Raw genomic sequence first — 18,925 nt, forward strand, 5'->3', positions numbered from 1 at the left:
GGGCCTGCATCTGTGGCTGCACTTGCACCCAGGCCTGGATTTTCACCATGGGGTGGGTTTGCTTCTGGGGGACATGTGGTGGGATGCCAGGTGACAGGAGATCCCCAGGCAGCGCTGAAACAGAGCTGCTTGGCTCCAGTGCCCACTGCAGGATGCCCAGTGTGACCAGTAGTCCAGACTGGGTAGGGTGTTGCTGTGCCAGCCCTGCCTGGCAGTGCTACCTTGAGAGCTCACCAAGCACCAACAGTGTGCCAGGGCAGGTGCTGGGTGGCGGGGGAGGCTGGGCAGGAGCTGAGGGAGCAGAGCTCAGGGAGCGTTGCGACATCAGTGCCCAGATCCCGCTGGGGAAATCCCAACTGAGTCCTTGGAGGCTGGGAGAGTCCCAGGCCTTGTACAGACCTGCCCAGCCCTGGCACCTCCTCAGGCACTGCAGGTGACTCTGGGGGGCACTGGAAAACTGCACCCACCTGGGGTCTCTGGGGCTGTCATCCCCTGGGGTGGGCTGCGTCCAAGGGTGGCATTTGGTGCCCTCACTGTGCTGGGCGCAGGGGCTGTGTACTGTGGCTGGGTTTGTGCCCATCCTCCAGGGCAGGACGGGGCCTGTCTCCTCCCCTGGGCTCAGCACCTGGCTGTGCATTGTGGCGGCAGTTGGGGACCCAGGTGATGCTTGGGGACACGGGGATAGGGAGGAGCCACGCTGCCTTCCTCCCCTCCCCCTCTCCCTCTGCCACATGGAAGTGCTGTCGCGGCGGGGGGAGTCATGTTTTTGCGTTCAGCTTCACGTCCCCCCAACAGAGCAGCCACCCCCACCCCCAGTCAACCCACCCGGGGGGAGGATGATGTCCCCCACACCCCCAGCACCACCTGGCTCCCCAGTGCCATGAGCACGTTGGGAACCTCCTGCCCTGCCCTGGAGGCATCTGTTCCCAGAAACCCACGGTACTGGGGGGGTTCCTACCCTGCCCACCCCCGCAGGGAGGGGCCCTGGGAATCAGTGAGAGCCAGGAGGTGCTGGGAAAGGTGCTGAATGGGAACAAAAGGTCCGCGGGGCAGCTGGCAGGGGCGAGCAGAGCCCGAGGCTTTCTGCTGACCCTGCTCTGGCTGCCCCAGCCCCGGCCTCCCCCCGCCGCCCCCACCCGCTCCTGCCGACGTCAGCACTTCCCGGCAGAGCTCCCAGGTAGAGCTGGACAGGAGGTGGAAAAAACATTTCTGCCTCTACCCCAGCGGCGATGCCTCCACCAGCCTGGCAAAAGCCTCTGGCACTGTCCCCTGGCATCACCATGAGGCCACCTGACCTTTGTGGGGCTGGACCTGTGCTGTGTGCCATGGGTTGGGTTGGTGGCTATGATATGGGTGCTGCGCCCCACTCCAACTGCATCTGCACCCTACTGCTCCTGCCAGGCCTGCCTGTGGGCATCTGCACCCTACTGCTCCTGCCAGGCCTGCCTGTGGGGACAATGGCTGAGGATGGAGGTGACCAGGGATGGAGGTGGATGGGAATGGAGGTGTTCCAGCCCTGGTGGCCCTGGCACTGCCAGCATTTGCCACCATGCTCCAGCTTGGCCAAGTGCTGTCTCACCTGCAGGCAACAGGGGCAAAGCCAGAGCCCATGGGACAAGGGAAGAGTCACCCTGCTGGCCGTGGTCACTGGCTGGGACACTGTGGGCTCCCAGTAGCCACACTGAGGGAAGATGGATGCGAGGGCAGCACAGTGACTTGCCCAAGGCCATGCAGTTGGGGTGGTGGCGGAGGTGGGCCCATGCCAGGGTGCTGGGCCGCTGGTCACTGCGTGCCCCCAGCCGCAGCAGCGCGCCCGCCGCCGGCTGCCCAAGGGTTAACGAGGGTTTGCTGCTCCTGCAGACAATTAGTGACATCTTTGCTGACAACGCCACACTGAGCCCCGCTCGCAGCCTCCCCGGCAGCACCAGCACGGCCGCCCCCGCGCCCTGCGCAGCCCCCGCACCGCCGCCGCCCACCTCCGCCACCGCGGCCCCGCCGTCCGGCCCCGGCACCTCCTCTCCCCCCACCCCGGTGGCTTTTTTGGCAGCGCCGGGCACAATCGCGATGCTGAGCTCCCCTCGCTGCCCTCTGACCTGCTGTTGCTGTGGAAACTGCATCCCACGGAGGATTATGGAGCCTGGATCCGCAGGCTCACAGCTCCCCTCGAAATCCAGACGGCCACATGCCAGCCCCCCTGCCCGCGCTGCCCACGGCACCGCTGCCCGCCGGATGCCTGCCTGCGCCTGCCTGTGCCCATCAGGGTGGAGGTTGGGTGCTGGAGGAGGTGGCAACAGCTCTCCCAGGTCCCCTGGTTTGTACCTGTTGGTGATGTTGCCCAAAGGTGCCTCAGTGTCACCACGAGGCCATTGGCGACCCCTGGTACCTCTTCTCCCCTGTGCTGTCATCACCTGAGCATCGTCTCCGGGTGTGCCACCTACCCCTGTATTGTCTCCTGCTGTGCCACCATCCCTGCTTCATCTCCTGCTGTGCTGCCATCCCTGCATCCTGAACATTGGGTACCAGCAGGACCCCCCACCCAGCCAGCAGCCAAAAGCACCCCAAGGGAAGTGAGTGCACCCCAAGGACCGAGCCCCAAACCTCCTGTGCATGGGTACCCAACAGCTCTGGGGCAACAGCAGGAGCTGGGCCCCCCTCAGAGCCCCCCGTGTGCCCAGGGAGAGGCAGTGTGGGTCCCCCCAAGCCCGGCGGGTGGGTGCAGGGAGGGGGCGTGGAGCCTGTTTGGGGAGCTCTGTGGGCTGGGTTTGTGTCTCAGCATCTCTCCCTGCCACCCGGGGAGGCAGGAGCTGAATTAATCGCGATCAATTAGTGCTGCTTGCAGTCCCTGGCTGCCTCCCTGCACCAGCTTTGTGCTGTCGCACCCAGCAAGGGGGGGCCCCATGTCCCCAACAGCACCCAGCCCACCATCGGGGACCACGACCCCTCCGCAGAACCCCCTGGGATGGGGCTAGGGGACAAGCAAAGTGTCCTCCAGGCCACGTGGGCGCCTGCAGCCACAGCATCCAAACCACCACATTTGGCATGGGGTAATGACAGGGGTGGGGAGGGGACAGGCAAAACCCCTCGTAGCCACCTCTGCGAGGGCCAGCGTGGGATGGTTTGGGGTGAGGGAGGGGTCCCGAGCGAGGGGCCGGATCCTGCAGTATACTGCAGCAAATGCCCCTGCAATCTGCATCCGCCTGAATCCCACCTTCCTTCCCCCGCATCGTGCTGCCCTGGGCTACAGCTAATCTATTGTGCGCTGGGCTGCAGCCAGCACAAGCTGCAATACAGTAAATCCTTCTGCAGTATCCTGCGAGGGGACCGAGCCCAGCCGCAGCCGCTCGCCGCCTGCCAGACAAAGCCGGGGGGCCCACGCGGGGCTGGGGCGCAGGGCATGGGGGCACGGGAGGGTGCCAGGGACCCCTGGCTTCGTGCCGGCGAAGCTGGGAGGATGGAACCAGCCCCGGCCCTAAGCAGAGGTGGGAAGTTCCCCAAGGAGTTTGGGCAGAGCTGATCTCACCCTTGCACCCCAAGTCCTCCCTGCGAGCCTGAGGAGATGCTCCATGCTCTGTCCCCCCTGAACAGGGAGTTGTCCCTCAGCCCTGGCACCACCATGGTCTTCCCCAGGGTGCCAGCACGGCACAGGGGTTTGCATCCAACCCTCTGTCCATCCTTAGCATGAGGTCCCTCAGCCCTAGCACCACCATGGTCCTCCCCAAGGTGCCAGCAGGACACGGTGGTGAGCATCCCATGCCCTGCCCATCCTGAGCGTGGGGTTGTACCTCAGCCCTGGCACCAGGTTACCAGCACAGCACAGGGGTTTGCATCCCACCCCCTATGCTGCCTCAGTTTCCCCACCCAGCACCCATGAGCAGCTCCCAGACGCAGGCTGCAGCCCCCGCGAGCCCTGCTGCCCTTTGCCGCGGGGGCTGCCTGGCTGCTGTGATTATCCTGATTATTTCCATCATTATTATTGTTATTATTATGATTATTGGGATGCTGGGGGGGGGGTTCTGGGGTGGGGGTGGGGGGTGCTCTGCAGCTCTGCTGGACCCAGCCTTGGTGAGGGAGGCATCCTTCAAAGGCAAGGCGCTCTGTCACCGCCCCACAGCAGCTGCGTTCTCCTCAATTAGAAGAGGTAATGAAGCAATTTATGGGCATCTACAAAGTGATGTGTGAGTGACAGGCTGTGTGCGAGCCGCGCCGCGGCTCCGCCGGCAACTTCTGCTCTGCGATTGGAATGGCAGGCGCCTGGAGAGGGGGAGAGACCAGCCGGGAGGTGTATCCAGAGGTGTGTGCGCCCCGGAGCTCCCCTGGGGCTGCAGGGGAGATGCCAGAGGGCTGTGGCACGGTGTGGGCAGGGCTGGGTGCCCTGACTCGCTGCCTCCTGGGGACTCTGCCCCCCGTTCCCACCCCCGGGACATGTCGTGTCACAGCCTGCCTGTAACTGGAGCTGGGAGGGCAGCTGGGTGGGAGTGGATCAGGGAGCTGGGGTGGCACAGGACCTCTGTGAGAGTTGGCTGAAGCTGTTTGTTTCCATCTGCACCCTGGGCACTGCCTGTCTTGCTCCCTGCCTCAGTTTCCCCACTCGTATCTGCATCCCCACTACAGGACTCTGGCTGCTTTCCCTGTGCTCCCCCTCAGGCTTTTGGGGCTCTCTTGGAGGGGAATTGTGTTTTGGGGTCACTCATTGTGATTGGGGCATCACCCAGTGTGCCCCCTGGTATGAGCTGTCAATGGCATCCTGCTTCTGCCACTGCCAGAGGGTGGGATGGGAATCCACGGTGCCAGCCTGGCCATACCTAGAGGGGGTCCCTGCACTACAAGAGCCCTTGGGTGCTGCCTGGGTGCCCACTAGGCAGGAGGCAGGGGCACCGTGGTGTTTCTTTGTGTGTTGTGCCCCTGAGTGGGTGTGATCCTGTGTGGGAGGTGGGTACTGCACATCCACGTGCTGGCACACCTGTGTGTATGCCAGCGTGTACCCACGTGTGTACCCATGTGTGCACCCGTGTTCTGTACCTGTGGGTGCACCTGCACCCAGGTGGGTGCACATATGCACCTGTACCCATGCCCATGTGCACTGTCCTCGCCCCGTGGATGCATCCATGGGTGCCCAATCCTCCCCACGGGTGCCCCATGAGTGCCAAATCTTCCCCATAGTTTCCTCATCCTCCCCATGAGTGCACTCATGTGTGGCCACTCCTTGCCCAACCCTCTCTATGGGTGCCCAGTCCTCCCCATAGTTGCCCAATCGCCTCCATGGGTGCCCCCGTGAGTGCCCAATCCTCCCCATGGTCGCCCAGTCCTCCATGGATGCACCCAGGTGGGCACCATGCTCTGTACCCATGGGTGGGTGCTGTGTGGGGGTGCCAGGCTACCAGCACGCTGGGATAGGGATGCAGGGAGGGGGGTGGACAAATCTGTGCCCCCTGCCCGTGCCCCTGCCCCGACACGCTGGTGTTGGCACGGTCCCCGGTGGCTCCCACACCCCGGCTCGGCCCCAGCTCGGCCCTGCACCGCGCCGCATCTCCCAGGAAACAGGATCCGCAGCCAGGAGTTTCCGCTCAACTCCTGCGCCTCCCACAGCAGGAAAAAAAAAGAGAGAGAGAGAAAAAGGGGAAAAAAATCCCCCCCCGCCCCCCGCCGGCGCTAATCCTGCCCGGCCCATTCTGCTTTTCTTGTCGAGCCAGTTTCTAAAATTGGCCAAGGGAGGCAACTGGTTGCTCTCCCCCTGCCCAGAACCTCCCCCCCAGTCCCCACCTGCCCACCCTGACGCGGTGTTGGCACCCGGTGGGTGCTGCCGTGAAGCCATCAGCTCGCCAGGTGCACCTGGAGCCCTCTGCCGCCTTCCCCGCAGTGGGCGCTGTGGGTGGGTACTGTGGGTGGCCGCTGGGTCACCCAGGGCTTCCCTGGTGGGTTATGCAGCTGGCATCCCCACATGCCAGCGGGGTGCCCCTTGGCTGCGTGGGCAGGCCCCCATCCCCAGCGCCGGGGGACATGGCAGTGCCAGGCGAGCCTTCGGCACGGGCAGGATTCCATCTGGCACCTTCCAAATGTTACTGCGCTCCTGGCCCCGCTCGGCGTTAACCCGCAGTTCCCCGCAGCCTGGTGGCCACGGGGGTCCTGAGTAGCACCCCGCCCTTATCCCCAGGGGTCCCCTTTATCCCGCAGCGGTCTCAGGGGGCTGCAGAACCACCCCCGGTGCCACAGGCTGCGGGCAGGGGGTGCTGTGGGCAGGTTTTGGAGCCCCCGTCCCCGGCGGGGTGGCCGCGGGTGTTACATGACCCTGCGCGGCCGCGCCGGGCAGGGACACACCGCGGCTGTGACTCATGTGTGGCTATAACAGGGAGCCCAGGGAGGGGGGCACTGCCCTCTGCGCAGCCTCCGGCCTGCTGACACGGGTTTTTTTGAGGGGGGGTTGGCCATGCTCACCCCTCTGGGGCAGAGCACCACCATCAGATGGAGGAGCTGGCCACAGCAGCCAGCTCCCCAAGGGGTACCCCAGGCTCGCACCCCGAGCCGGTACCCTGAGGGATGGGTGTTAGGGTGTCCCGCGTGTGTGTGTCCGCCCACCCCCAACAAGCAGAGGGTAGAGGAGGGGGCCAGGCAGGCTGCTCTCCTCCCGCGCCGGCTCGACGGGGCGGGGGAACAAAGCTGGCACCGCGGAGAGCAGCTAAATTTAGCCCTTTCCCTGCGCGCTCCGAGCTGCGGCGCTGGGCTCCAGCCGGCCGAGGTGCCACCGTCTCTGCCGTCCATCTGTCGAGTGGTTTCACCGCCCCACCTCCCCCCGGGCCACCCCAAGCCCCACCGCCACCTCCTGCCACCCCCACCCAGCCAAGGAGGGGGCTCAGACCCTGCTAGGGACAAGGGGGTTGGGGTGGGAGAGGGGGGTTTGCGCCTGCGTTGGGTGATGCCGCCGAAGCTGGGGACATCTGGGTGTGGAGGGGAGGGCATCCCCCACAGCATGGCCCCGGGGGGCCGCAGCCACCTAGTTCCGTGGCGGAGGGGGTCCAAGGGAGGTGATTGCAGGGGAAATGGTCGTTGTGGGGGAGAGGGTCCTTGCAGGAGGGATGGTTGCTGCAGAGCAGGTGGTCCTTGCAGGGGAGATGTTCTGACAGGTGAGAGGCTTTCTCCTGGTGGGGGGGGTGGCTGTCACAGGGAAGATGGTCGCTGCAAGGGAGGTGGTTGCTCCGGGGGAGGTGGTGGTTGCACGGCAGATGGCCTCTTGCAGGGGAGATGATCACTGCAGGGAAGAGGCTTGTGGCAGGGGAGATGGTCACAGCAGGGAGCGTGGCTGCTGCAGGGGAGATGGTTTCTCACAACACCAGCACTAGACACTAGGTCACCCCCATCCCTGCCCACCTCAAGGGCACTGTGCCAGCCAGGCTGGGCACTGCGCTGGTGACTCAGGCCGAGGGAAAGGCTCTGTCCCCAGCCCAGCAGTGTTCCCAGCAGCACAGGGACGTTGCTGGCCCCAGGCTCCCTGCTCCCAGAGGGTTTGAAAGATGTTTTGTGCTGGGGGCTTAGGGGAACACCAAGACCTGCAGAGACCCCTCCCTGGTGCCAGGATGGTACTCGAGCGTGTTCTATGGACATGGCACCTCAGGGTGCCATGGGAGGTGGCTCCCAGCCCCAGCTCTCCCCTGAGGCCAAGTGTCCCAGGTGCATTTGCCTCAAGCCCTTCCTTGGCACCACCATCTCCTCCTGCAGTGACTCCACATCCTGGCACTGCACTGGGCAGGATATGTTACCCTACCAGCTCTCTGCTTGGGGGGGGGGACACCCCAAACCCCCTCTCTCCTGGTGCCCCCCCCAGGAAGGGGGGAAGGACCGTGGTGGCCGAGCAGCTTGGCCAGACCTGTTAGCTAAGATGAAACCCAGGTGCCATCTGCTCTGGCTCCTGGTGGCAGAGAGGGCAGCGCTGCGGTGACAGCAGGGTCGAGCCCCTGGGGCAGGAGGGGTCAGGGCCACCCGCGAGCACCCTGTGCCCCGTCTCTGCCCACCCCTCTGGACCCCCAGCCCTTGCCCTGCTCCCAGCCAGTGTGCTGGTGGCATCACAGGGGGGTGGGTCCCCAAGGGGGGACGGGTGCCCTGGGAGAGCTTCTGGGTGGGACCCTTGGTGCTGCTCGGTGCCCCTGGTTCAGAGGTGCACAGGGGGTGCCCAGCGTGGGGTGCAGGGAGGGTGGGGAGATGTCAGGAGGAAGAAGAGGGAGCAGGATCTGTAAGCCTTAGGGGGATGCTGGATTTAGGGGTGATCTGTGGAGGTCGGGGTGGTGGGGGTGAAGGCGAGGGGGGGTTCTCCTGCGTGTGTGACCCCCCGCATGGCTCAGGGGGGAGGTGGCCGATGTGGGGGGGGCCGGCTGGGGAACACGGAAGCCCTCGGAAAGCGCCTGCCAGGAAGCTATCACTGGAGGGACTGGAGGGGATTTTCCATTGGTGTCAGCAGGCGAGGACGAGCTGGGGAGGGACTCACGGGGGGGGGCGAGGGGGGGGGGGCGTGGGAGCCAGTGAGGGGGGTGTGGGAGGGTGCAAGGGACAGGGCACAGAGGGGACAGCAGCCCCCAGACACGGGGGGCATGTATAAGGGAGCTGCACCTCTGCAGTGCCCCAGATGTGTGTGCACGCACGCAGGGGACAGCTGTGACACAGACCATGGCTGATGGGGGTGTCCAGGGACACCCAACACCCATGTCGGGGTATTTAGGGCCACCCTGACACCTCCCAGTGCCCGTGGTGCCCAGGGAGTGGGGAGGTGTGGGGGCCGTGAGGAGGACCCCCCGTGCTTGGCGCCGGTGCTGCGGACGGCTGGGCACGATGCCGCGGGGGGGCGGGAGGCGTCGGGCCGGCCTGGCCCTATCTGTGTGGCGGCTGCGTCCCTGCCGCCTGCTTGTCTCCCGGTGGCATCTCCGGCCCCACCCTGACGTCTGGGTGGCCTCAGAGCCGGGCACCAAACCATGGCCGTGTCTTGTGGGGCCATCCCTGCCGCCACGCCGGTGCCAAGCAAAGCCCTTCCACAACCCCTCCCCCCTCCCCCCTTTCCCCCCCGCCCTCCTCCCTCAGACTGGGGGTCAGGGCTGGGTGCCAGCACCCCCAGGGGATGTCTACAACCCTCTGCACCCTCATGGTGCCACCTCGCAGCACCCCAGTGGGAGCTTGCCTGGGGAGAGGAGCTGGAGGGAGGGTGGTGCGGGGCGGGGGGGGGGGGAACCATGGCACTCGCCACCAAGCTCCATCAAGGCTGAAGCCGTTAAACTAATTAAAGCTTTGCAGCAGCAGGATTAAGGCCGGGCAGGGGAGGTGGGAGCCCAGGTAGTCGATTAGTTCAGCAGGCGAAGGATATTGGATTTCTGCGAGGCGAGTCAGCAAGTCTTCAGGGGCTGTTATCTTTGCAGGGCTGCGGGGTCAGGAGGTGGGATGTGGAGGTGACTGCAATCTCGCCTGCTTCCCCCCCCTCCCCTCCCCAAAATCACCCCCCCGCCCCCATCCCTTCCCAAGCCATCAGCGCACCCCCACCTCGCTGCCTCTCCCCCCTGCAGCGCCCATCTCTCCCCGTGTCCTGCTGGTTGCCTCCGTCCCTGCTCGCCTGTGTGGTCTCTGCTGGTGTTTTGTAACCCGCGAGGAGGAGGGGGAAAATTAAAAATTAAAAAAAAAAGGGAAAAAAAAAGGAGGAAACAGAGCCCCAGAGCCCCAGAGCCCTGCCCCGGGAGAAGCAGCCAGGAACGGCGCAGGCCAGAGAGCCTAATGGGAAACATGTGGTGGCTGCCTGGGGCTGAGCAGGGAGGTGAAAGTGAGCGCCGTGGCGTGGCCAGCGTCCCGGCCTGCCCACTTACCCCCCAGCAGCCCCCTCCCCACCGCCCGGCTCCCATCTTCTGCCCCACGCTGCGGGGGCGGGGGGGCTGGCGGCCGGTGGCTGTCTGCATGGTGAGGGGTGGGGGTTTTGAGGGTGAAGGAGGTGGTCCCTGCCCTAGGGGGCGTTGGTTGGGGTGAGGGAGGAGTGCCCCCCGCCTTGACGCTGGATATGTGACCCTGGCAGGGCCAGGAGCAGGACTCTGGTGCCAACCAGTTTGGGGTAAGAGCTGGTTGAATGGGCAGGGCAGCGGGGGGTGTGCCCAGCACCTCTGGCACCCATGGGTGCACACCGGCGAGTGCTGTGCACATGAATGGGTGGCATGCACGCCAGCGGGTGCCATGCACCACACTGGGCACCCGTGGCCATGCCACAGGCTTTGCCAGCACACCCACCGCGGGCACGCAGGGGGTCAGGGGTGCAGGCTTAGGGGACCCTCCGTCTCTGCCCGCCGAGCCGTGCGGCGGGGACCGGCTCGCAGCGGCTGTTCTGGAAGGGCTCCCGGCTGCTTCCTTCCTGCCCAGTTCCCCTCCCAGCGCTCTCTGGGCACGGCAGCAGCCTCGGCAGAGCCCGGACCGGTCTTTCGAGCGCATATTTTCCTGCTCCACACTGCCCTTGGCGTAACTCTACACCGAGCAGGCGGTTGCCGGAGAGGTGCCCGCATCGCCTTGGTGCCAACGCTGCGCCCAAAGGCTGCTGGGGAAAAGCTGGGGAGGCAGGGAGGGGGATGCGGACGGACTGACAGGTTTGAGTTCTCCTTCCTTGCCTTGTTGATAAGTTGTCAGCTAATCCAGACACCGGGAAGAGCCTGGAGCACGCCGAGCGGCTGCCTGTGTGTCTGCGGCTGTGTGCTGGGGGAGGGAGCCGGCAGGCAGCGATTCGCGCGGGCACGCTGGCAGGCAGGGCAATGGCGATGGCTTGGGGGGGGGGCGGGGCTGCCTGGCAGCCCTCTGCGGGATGGGCAGCTGCTTCGGGTGCCTGGCCCCCAGTATGCACCAGCGCCACATGAAGGAGTGGGGATGCCCACCTGTGAGGGCTCGCACGCGTGTGTGCAACAGGGACGTCCGTGTGGCCGTGCCCACACCTCGGTGTGCACACAGGTGTCCGCCGCCTGGCAGCGAAATGCTCTGCCACGAATGGGCAGCCCCCAGCTGGAGGCATGGCCGCAGCAGGATGTTCTGCCCCAAAATGCCACCCTGCGCCTCGGCATCCCACAGTGGCCCCGTCCCCGGGGGCAGAGGGGTCAGCATGGCTCCTTGGGCGTCCCAGTGGGTTGTGGCTTTGAACGGGTGGGCACCAAGCCAAGCGGGCACCGACGCCAGCCCAGGGCAGGGGGATGCTCCCTGGGGAGGGGTCCTCCAGGCTGATGGAGTTGGGGGGGGGGTCTCTGTTCTTGCTGGAGCAGATGGGAGCTCAGTCGCCTGCCAGCCCGTCGCACTGGAGAACGGTGCCAGCCTGCCAACCGAGTGGCTCCCGCGTGCCCAAGGCTCGGGCCCTCGCCAGCCTGGCAGCGTCGGTGACAGCAGGAGCTTCAGAGTGAACCTCCACTGCAAGCACCCCCGGCCCAGGTACCCTGGGGGGGGCCCTGAGCCCCGAGAACGGAACTGCACTGGTGGTAGCAAGTTGGCAGCAGGTTGGCTGCTTCTGTTCTGCCCATCCCTGCCCTGGCAGGAGAGAGGAGTGGGCCACGAAGTACGGCTGAGAGTCAGGGAGGAAGCATCTGCAGCTGTGCAGAGCCCATGGCTTGATCGAGGGGGAGCAAATAGGGGTGACTGCAGCCCCCGCACGGGGAGCAGGGGGGGGCCTTCGTGCCAACACCTTCCCCATTAGACGTCGCTTTCGCCCTTGTTGCCGCCAAGGGGAAACTGAGGCAGGGGCGATGCAGAGGGTGGGTGCTGGCACCGGGCAGCGTCACCGCGGGGCGGGGGCAGCAGCTGAGCGTGGGGTGCCCACGGGTGTGTGGGCGGATGGCAGGAGGTGGAGGGGAGGGTGTGCGGGACACGCTGAGCTGCCTCCGCCGGCAAAGAACCAACTCCCCCTTCCCCGCCCATCCTCGGTGTGTCCGGGCGAGGCGGGGGGGCCGGGCCGGGGCGGCGGCGGAGCGCGGCTCACCGGGGACACCTAGCGACAACGCGGCCGCAGGGCCCCCGCCGAGCCCCCCTCCCCGGGACACCCCCGCACCTCCCGCCAAGCCCTCTTCCAGCCCCGGGACATCACCCCTCCCTCCCTCCGTCCCTCCCAGCAAGCCCCCCCCCCCTCGACGTCCCTGGGACATCGTCCTCCCTCCCGCCGAGCCTTCCTCACCCCCAGGACACCTCCTCACCAAGTCCCCCTATCCTTGGTACACAACCCACCTCCTTCCCACTGCCCCCCCACCCAGCACCCCTTGTCCCCTGGAGGGGTTGATGGTGGGTGTGGGGGGGCAAATGTGTCCCCTTTGCCCCCCAGATCGGAGGAAGCCTCCAAGCTCCCTGCCACCTGGCTGCCTCTCAGCTGTGGGAGCTCAGGAGGATCAGCCCCAGGTGTGTCCTCTGGAGGGGCCAGTGCTGTGCCGTGGGGGTGGGAGGAGGCAGTGATACCCCTCCCAACTGTAGGCTAACCCTCTGCACCACCCCCTTCCTTTGCAGGGAGCTCAAGTGCAACAGCAGCAGCAGCAGCAGCAGCAGCAGCAGCAGCAGCAAAGCCGAGGGTGAGTCCCAGCCCCAGCCTCACCTCTAGCTCCAGCTCCATGACCCCCCCCAGACCCATTAACTACAGCTTCACAGCCCCCTGGGTGCCCTAGTTGTGTCCCACAGCCCCCCAGATGCCCTGGCTCTGCCCACAGAGGGGATAGGGCAGCCCAAAACCCCATGGGCACAGCCATCTTGCTTCCGCCTTGAAGGTGGCTCCATGCCAGGCTGGCACAGGTGGTTCTGCCACAGGGAGGGCATCCAGCCCCTTCCTAAGCAGGGCAGGAGGCTGCACCACATTTCCCCAGCACTGCAGTGAGCAAGGGAGGAGGCTGGGGGTGGCAGGGACAAGGTCCCAGGTCCTCACCGGTGACAGGGCAGGGGTGAGACGGGGAGGCGAAGGCTGGCACCCCCTCACCGAGGGCATCAGGGATGAAGCATGGCATCGCCAGCCGCCTGTGGCCGGCGGTGCTCTCAGGGCCTCACTGTCCCCTCCTCTGCCCCACACAGGTCCTGGTGCCACCTTCCCTGACCCCCATGTCAGCAACTGCTCGGCCCAGCGGCACGCGGGGGAGGAGGAGGCCAGGATGCGCGTGAAGCCCCCGGGCCCAGTGGTAACGACCAGCGTTGTGCGCGGCTCGCCCGACTACGCCCGAGAGCCCGAGTTCTACCCTGCGGGGCACCCCGCGCAGCGCCCCCCGGCCTGCCCGGCGGAGAAGGCCTTGTCCTGCAGCGTGCTGAGCTTTCCCGAGGGGTCGTGCCCCACGCTCGGCCGCGAGCACCAGGCGGGCTCGCTGCTGCACGGCGACCCGGCCGACCGGTGCCAGGGCGTCCACGGAGGCACCAAAGCGGCGCAGGACTTGCTGGGCTGTGCCGGCCAGCCCCAGATCCTGGGGCGAAGCGCGGAGGAGGCAGCCGCCTGCGACCGGGCACCCAAGACCTTCCCGGACGTGACGCTGGCCTCAGGCCGCTGCAACGTCGACAGCATCCTCGCCCTGCTCCGCAGCAAGTGCGGCAACGGCCACATCAACCTCCACCCCGTGGTGCAGCTCATCGACATCATGAAGGACCTCAACCGCCTCTCCGAGGACCTCAAGAGCAGCGGCCTGCACCTAGACTGCGGCAACCTGCGCAGCGGCGCCCACGAGGACAGCCGGCTGCTGCCCGCCGACCGTGACCTCCAGTACAGCTTCTTCTCCTCGCCCTCCCTGGCCAACAGCATCCGCAGCCCCGAGGAGCGGGGGGCGCTCTGCAAGACGGAGCCACCGCGGCACCCCCGGCCCCCTGCCCGCGACGGCGAAGCTGACGGTGGGGGGGGGGAGCGCCCCGCAGCCCCCCGGACACAGTGGGGGTGTTGGGGGGGGCTCCAAAGCCTCGGCGGAGGAAGCTGGATGCTCCCAGCCCGACACCGGCGATTACTCGGACCTGGCCGAGGCGGACATCCTGAACGAGCTGGCCTCGCTGGCGTGCCCGGGGACGCAGCTGTTGGAGTCGCAGGCGATGGAGCCGCAGCCCCAGTTGCTGCCAGCTCAGGAGCTGGACTCCCAGTCCCGGCTGCTGGATTCCCAGTCTCTCGAGTCGCAACCCCAGCTGCTTGACTCGCAGAGCTTGGAGCCGCTGCCAGAGTCACTGGAGCTGCAGAATCTGGAGCCGCTGGGGCTGCAGTCCTTGGAGCCGCTGTCAGCGTCGCTGGAGCTGCAGTCACTGGAGCCTTTGTCCGAGTCGCTGGAGCTGCAGTCGCTGGAGCCCCTGGCTGAGCCCCTGGGGCTGCAGACGCTGGAGCCACTGCCCGGGACCCTGGAGCCACCACTGCTGGACGCTCGGACCCCGCTGCTGCCCACTGAGCCCTCGCTGCTGGAGACGCAGCCACTGGGGACCGTCTCAGAGCTGCTGGAGGCACAGCCGGGCACCGGGGACCCGCTACGGCCCCACGGGCTGCAGGCCCGGCTCGGGGGGTGCCCCCTGAGCAGCGTGGTGAAACGGGGGTCCCTGTGGGGGCCGGGGGGCTGGGCGCTGTGGCAAGGACCACCGCAAGTACGCCCTGCGCCGGACAGACAAACCAAAGATGCTGTGCCGCAGGAGGAGGGCAGGGCGAGGGCGCCGGGTGGACATCGCCTCCGAAAGCCGCGTCCTGTCCCCCCTCTCCCTGCCCGCCGAGGTGCCCCCCGGGCCTGAGGAGCCCAGCACCCCGCTCCTGAGCCCCCCCACACCGCCCCCCACCACCACCCTGGACGCAGACGAGGTACCCAAGCCCCCCACCACAGGGAAGAAGATGAAGTGCCGAGGGGTAAGGAAGATGGTGGTGAAGATGGCCAAGATCCCTGTGTCCCTGGGCAGGAGGAACAAGACCACCTACAAGGTATCGTCGCTCAGCAGCAACCTGAACCTGGAGGGCAAGGAGCTGGCGGCCAGCAGCTCCATGGAGCCCACACCACTGCTCAAGATGAAGAACAATGGGCGCAACGTGGTGGTGGTCTTCCCCCCGGGGGAGATGCCCATCATCCTGAAGCGCAAGCGGGGCAGGCCCCCCAAGAACCTGCTGCTGGGCCAAGCCAAGCCCAAGGAGCCAGTCCCAGAGGTGAAGAAGAGGAGGAGGAGGAAGCAAAAGCTGGCCTCACCCCAGCCTTCCTACATCGCCGACACCAACGACAGCAAGGCTGACTACTCGGACGTGCTGGCCAAGCTGGCCTTCCTCAACCGGCAGAGCCAGTGCTCGGGGCGCTGCTCGCCGCCCCGCTGCTGGACCCCCAGCGAGCCCGAGTCCATCCACCAGGCCCCCGACACCCAGAGCATCTCCCACTTTTTGCACCGCGTCCAGGGCTTCCGCCGGCGAGGCGGCAAGGCGGGCGGCTTTGGGGGGCGCGGAGGGGGCCACGCTGCCCGCGCTGCCCGGTGCTCCTTCAGCGATTTCTTTGAGGGCATTGGGAAGAAGAAGAAAGCCCCCACGGCCCTCCACGCCGACGCCATGCACCCGCGCAAGCGGGGCCGGCCCGAGCCCGACCCCGTGGGCAAACCCAAGCGGAAGCGCCGCGCCCGCAAGAACGGAGCCCTGTTCCCAGAGCCCAACCCCGGGCAGAGCTTCGGTGACGGCAGCGCCGAGTGGGCTGCCAGCGAGAAGGGCAGCCCCTGGGCCCCCCATCACGGCCACCCCAGCAGCCAGGCCGGTCGCAATGGTGGCTACCAAGGGGCTGAGGCGAGACCCTTCCACTCCCCCGGGCTAGAGTCCGGCTCCTCCGGCCGTGCCGGTTTCTACGCCGGGAGCGCTCCGTCCTCGCAGGCGGAGGCCGGCCCGGAGCGGCACAGCCTCTTCACCGGCTACTTCCGCTCGCTGCTGGACTCAGACGACTCCTCCGACCTGCTGGACTTTGCCCTCTCAGCCTCTCGCTCCGAGTCCCGCAAGTCAGCCGCCGCCTACACGGCCCCCCCGGCCGCCCTGCCGGGTCAGCGGGGTCTGGCCACCTACCCGGCCCGGGGGGGCAAGGTGGCAGCGGCGACCCCTGGTGCCGAGGCTGCCTTCCACGCGGCACTGCAGGGCCGGCCTGCGTTCCCCACTGGCCGTGCCGCCGCCACCGCCAGCTATGGGGTAGCCCAAGGGTCATCGGAGTGCCGGGGTGCTGAGGCGTTTGCCAAGCTGGCACCGCCCTCAGCCGTCTCCCGGTCCCCCACTGCTCACCCGGCGCCCAGTGGCACCTCCGGCTATTCGCCCTACGGCAGCTACGGCAGCGGGCAGAGCGTGGCACCGGCCAGCGTGTTCCCGCCGGGGAAGCAGTACCCGCAGGACTGCCCCAGCAGCAAGGACTGCAGCTTCGCCTACGGCAGCGGCAGCAGCCTCCCGTCCTCGCCCAGCAGCGCCCACAGCGCCGGCTACGCGCCGCAGACGGCCGGTCCCAGCCTGCCGCTGGGCAAAGCTGCCTTCTTCAACAGCGCCGAGCAGGGGGCACAGTTCTCCAGCGCCTCACACACCCCCTTGAGGTGTGACAGCCGGGCCAGCACCGTCTCGCCCGGCGGCTACATGGTGCCCAAGGGCTCGGCCTCCTTCCAGCCCTCGCCCGAGAATTGCCGGCAGTTCCCAGGCGCCGCGCCCTGGGCTTTCCGGCAGGGCTACGGAGGGCTGGACTGGAGCTCGGAGGCCTTCAGCCAGCTCTACAACCCAGGCTTTGAGTGCCACCTCAACGAGCCCAACGTCATCCTGGACATCTCCAACTACACCCCGCAGAAAGCCAAGCAGCAGACGGTCTCGGAGACCTTCTCGGAGTCCTCTTCCGACAGCACCCAGTTCAACCAGCCGGCCGGCTACCGGCGTGCCAACAGCGAGGCCTCGTCCAGCGAGGGCCAGTCCAGCCTCTCCAGCCTGGAGAAGCTGATGATGGACTGGAACGAGGCATCCTCCGCCCCGGGCTACAACTGGAACCAGAGCGTCCTCTTCCAGAGCAACTCCAAGCCCGGCCGGGGCCGACGGAAGAAGGTGGACATGTTCGACACCTCCCATCTGAGCTTCTCCTCCTCTTCCTCTTCTTCCTCCGTGTACCCCTCCAAGAGGAGCACAGGACCCCGGCAGCCACGAGGGTCCCGGGGGGCTTGTGCCTCCAAGAAGGAGAGGGGCACGGGCAAAGCCAAGTTCCCCACCAAATCCCAGGCGGTCAATCCCCTGTTCCAGGAGAGCACCGACCTGGGTTTGGACTACTACAGCGGGGACAGCAGCATGTCCCCACTGCCCTCCCAGTCCCGGGGCTTCGGGGTGGGCGAGCGGGACCCCTGCGACTACGCCGGCCCCTACTCCATGAACCCCTCCACCCCCTCGGACGGGACCTTCGTGCAGGGGTTCCAGAGTGACTCCCCTGGGCTGGGGCAGCCGGATTTGGAGGGCAAGCACTTCCCGGCGCTGCCGCACCAGCTGGCCGGCCCCGCCCCGCAGACTGTCTTCGAGGCCGGGCTGCAGAAAGCCTTCTCGCCCAACTGCTCCCCGACCCTGGCCTTCAAGGAGGACCTACGGGCGGGCGACCTCCGCAAGCTGCCCGCCTGCGACTCGCTCAAACACAGCATGCAGGGGGGGGCGCTGCCGCACGCCCCCCACCTGGCCTGCCGCGACCTCCCCATGCCACAACCGCACTACGACTCCCCCAGCTGCAAAAACCCTCCCTACTGGTACTCCCCCAACGCCAGCACCCGCAGCCCCTCCTACGACGGGAAAGCGGGGTCCGGGATGCTGGTAGACTTCATGGGCAGGACGGACCCCTCGTGTCTGAACCCCCACTTGGGCAGCCCGAGCGGCGCCCACCCCTCCAAGGGCGAGAAGGAGCCCTTGGAGATGTCCCGGGCTCACCACCGAGGACCCTACGCTTGCCCCTTGATCAATGACTTGAACATCTCCCCCGTACCGAGAGACTCAATGCTGCAGCTGCAGGACAACTACAGGTACCCCAGTTTTGCACCCCAGGGGCACCCCGTCATGGCCCCCCCCCAGAAGAGCGGGTTCCTGGGACCCATGGTAGAGCAACAGCACCCTGAGGACACTTTTACGGTCACCTCGTTGTAGTGCCTGCTGACGTGCCACCCGGACAGCGAGGTTTTGATACAGGGTAGGTGGGGCCGAGGGCGTCGGGGGGATGGCACGGGGCAGGCTGGCATGGGGCACCCCCAGGCCCCTCTCATCGTGTGTCCTCCCCCCCTCCCCCCCATCTCCGTCTTGTGTTTCTCTTTCAGAGGTAATTTAGCCAGCACTTTTTTCTGGAACACTTTTCAAGTTCTGTATTTAACTGGGATCGGAGCCCTTTGGTTGGTTGTTTTCTAAGAAAAAGGGAAAAAAAGGAGAAAAAAAAAGTTTAAAAAGTTACAAAATAAGCGAAAGAAAAAAAAAAAAAACAAAACCCCAAACAAAAACAACAAAGGACGAAGAGAGCAAAGCCCCCACTCTGGCCCCCCCCGCACTCAGACCTGCTCCGCCTGCCACCTGCCTGGCTCTGCTTTCCAAACCGCCGCCCCCGCGCCCCCCGCCCCGCAGCAGGACAATCCGACCGACGGACGGACAGCTGGACAGACCGACGGCCCCCGCCAGGCCCCGCCCAGCACAGCTACGGAGGGCAGGAGGTGGCCGCAGGGCCTGGGGGGTCGGTGGCTGGGTGCCCCCTGCCCGCAGCCTGGCCGGGGCTCTCGCTGGGGCTGTGGGGGGTTTCTTCCCCGCCCCGTGCCCGCTCGCTTTGCCCCGGGGTGTTTCTGTCGCCGGATGGAGGCCGAGGGGTGTTTGGGAGAGCTGACCCCCACCTGGCTCTGGCAGCTTCGCCAGCGGGGCCCGGAGGTGCCACCATCACCCGGTAAGTGCCACCCAGCGCTGCCCAGGGCGCATCCGTGGGAGCGTGGGGTGGGGCTGAGGGGGCCGCGGGGACGCGCTGGGTGCTCTCTGCTTTCCACT

At 66.6% G+C, this 18,925-nt stretch overlaps 1 protein-coding gene across 1 annotated transcript in view; it reads left to right on the forward strand.

Annotated features, from left to right (window-relative positions):
• Positions 1-18,424, forward strand: part of AHDC1 (AT-hook DNA binding motif containing 1) — a 51,670-nt gene extending 33,246 nt beyond the window's left edge. The window contains 6 exon segments of the mRNA XM_068159016.1: positions 11,253-11,415; positions 12,475-12,536; positions 13,027-13,826; positions 13,828-14,499; positions 14,501-18,095; positions 18,220-18,424. Of these exon segments, the coding sequence (XP_068015117.1) occupies positions 13,104-13,826; positions 13,828-14,499; positions 14,501-18,052 (4,947 nt within the window). The 5' untranslated portion in view covers positions 11,253-11,415; positions 12,475-12,536; positions 13,027-13,103 and the 3' untranslated portion in view covers positions 18,053-18,095; positions 18,220-18,424.
• The last annotated feature ends 501 nt before the right edge of the window (positions 18,425-18,925 follow it).

Source organism: Melanerpes formicivorus, unplaced genomic scaffold, assembly GCF_026170545.1.
Source record: "Melanerpes formicivorus ecotype bairdi unplaced genomic scaffold, bMelFor1.0.p_v2 SCAF_45, whole genome shotgun sequence".
NCBI classification, from domain to species: Eukaryota; Metazoa; Chordata; class Aves; order Piciformes; family Picidae; genus Melanerpes; species Melanerpes formicivorus.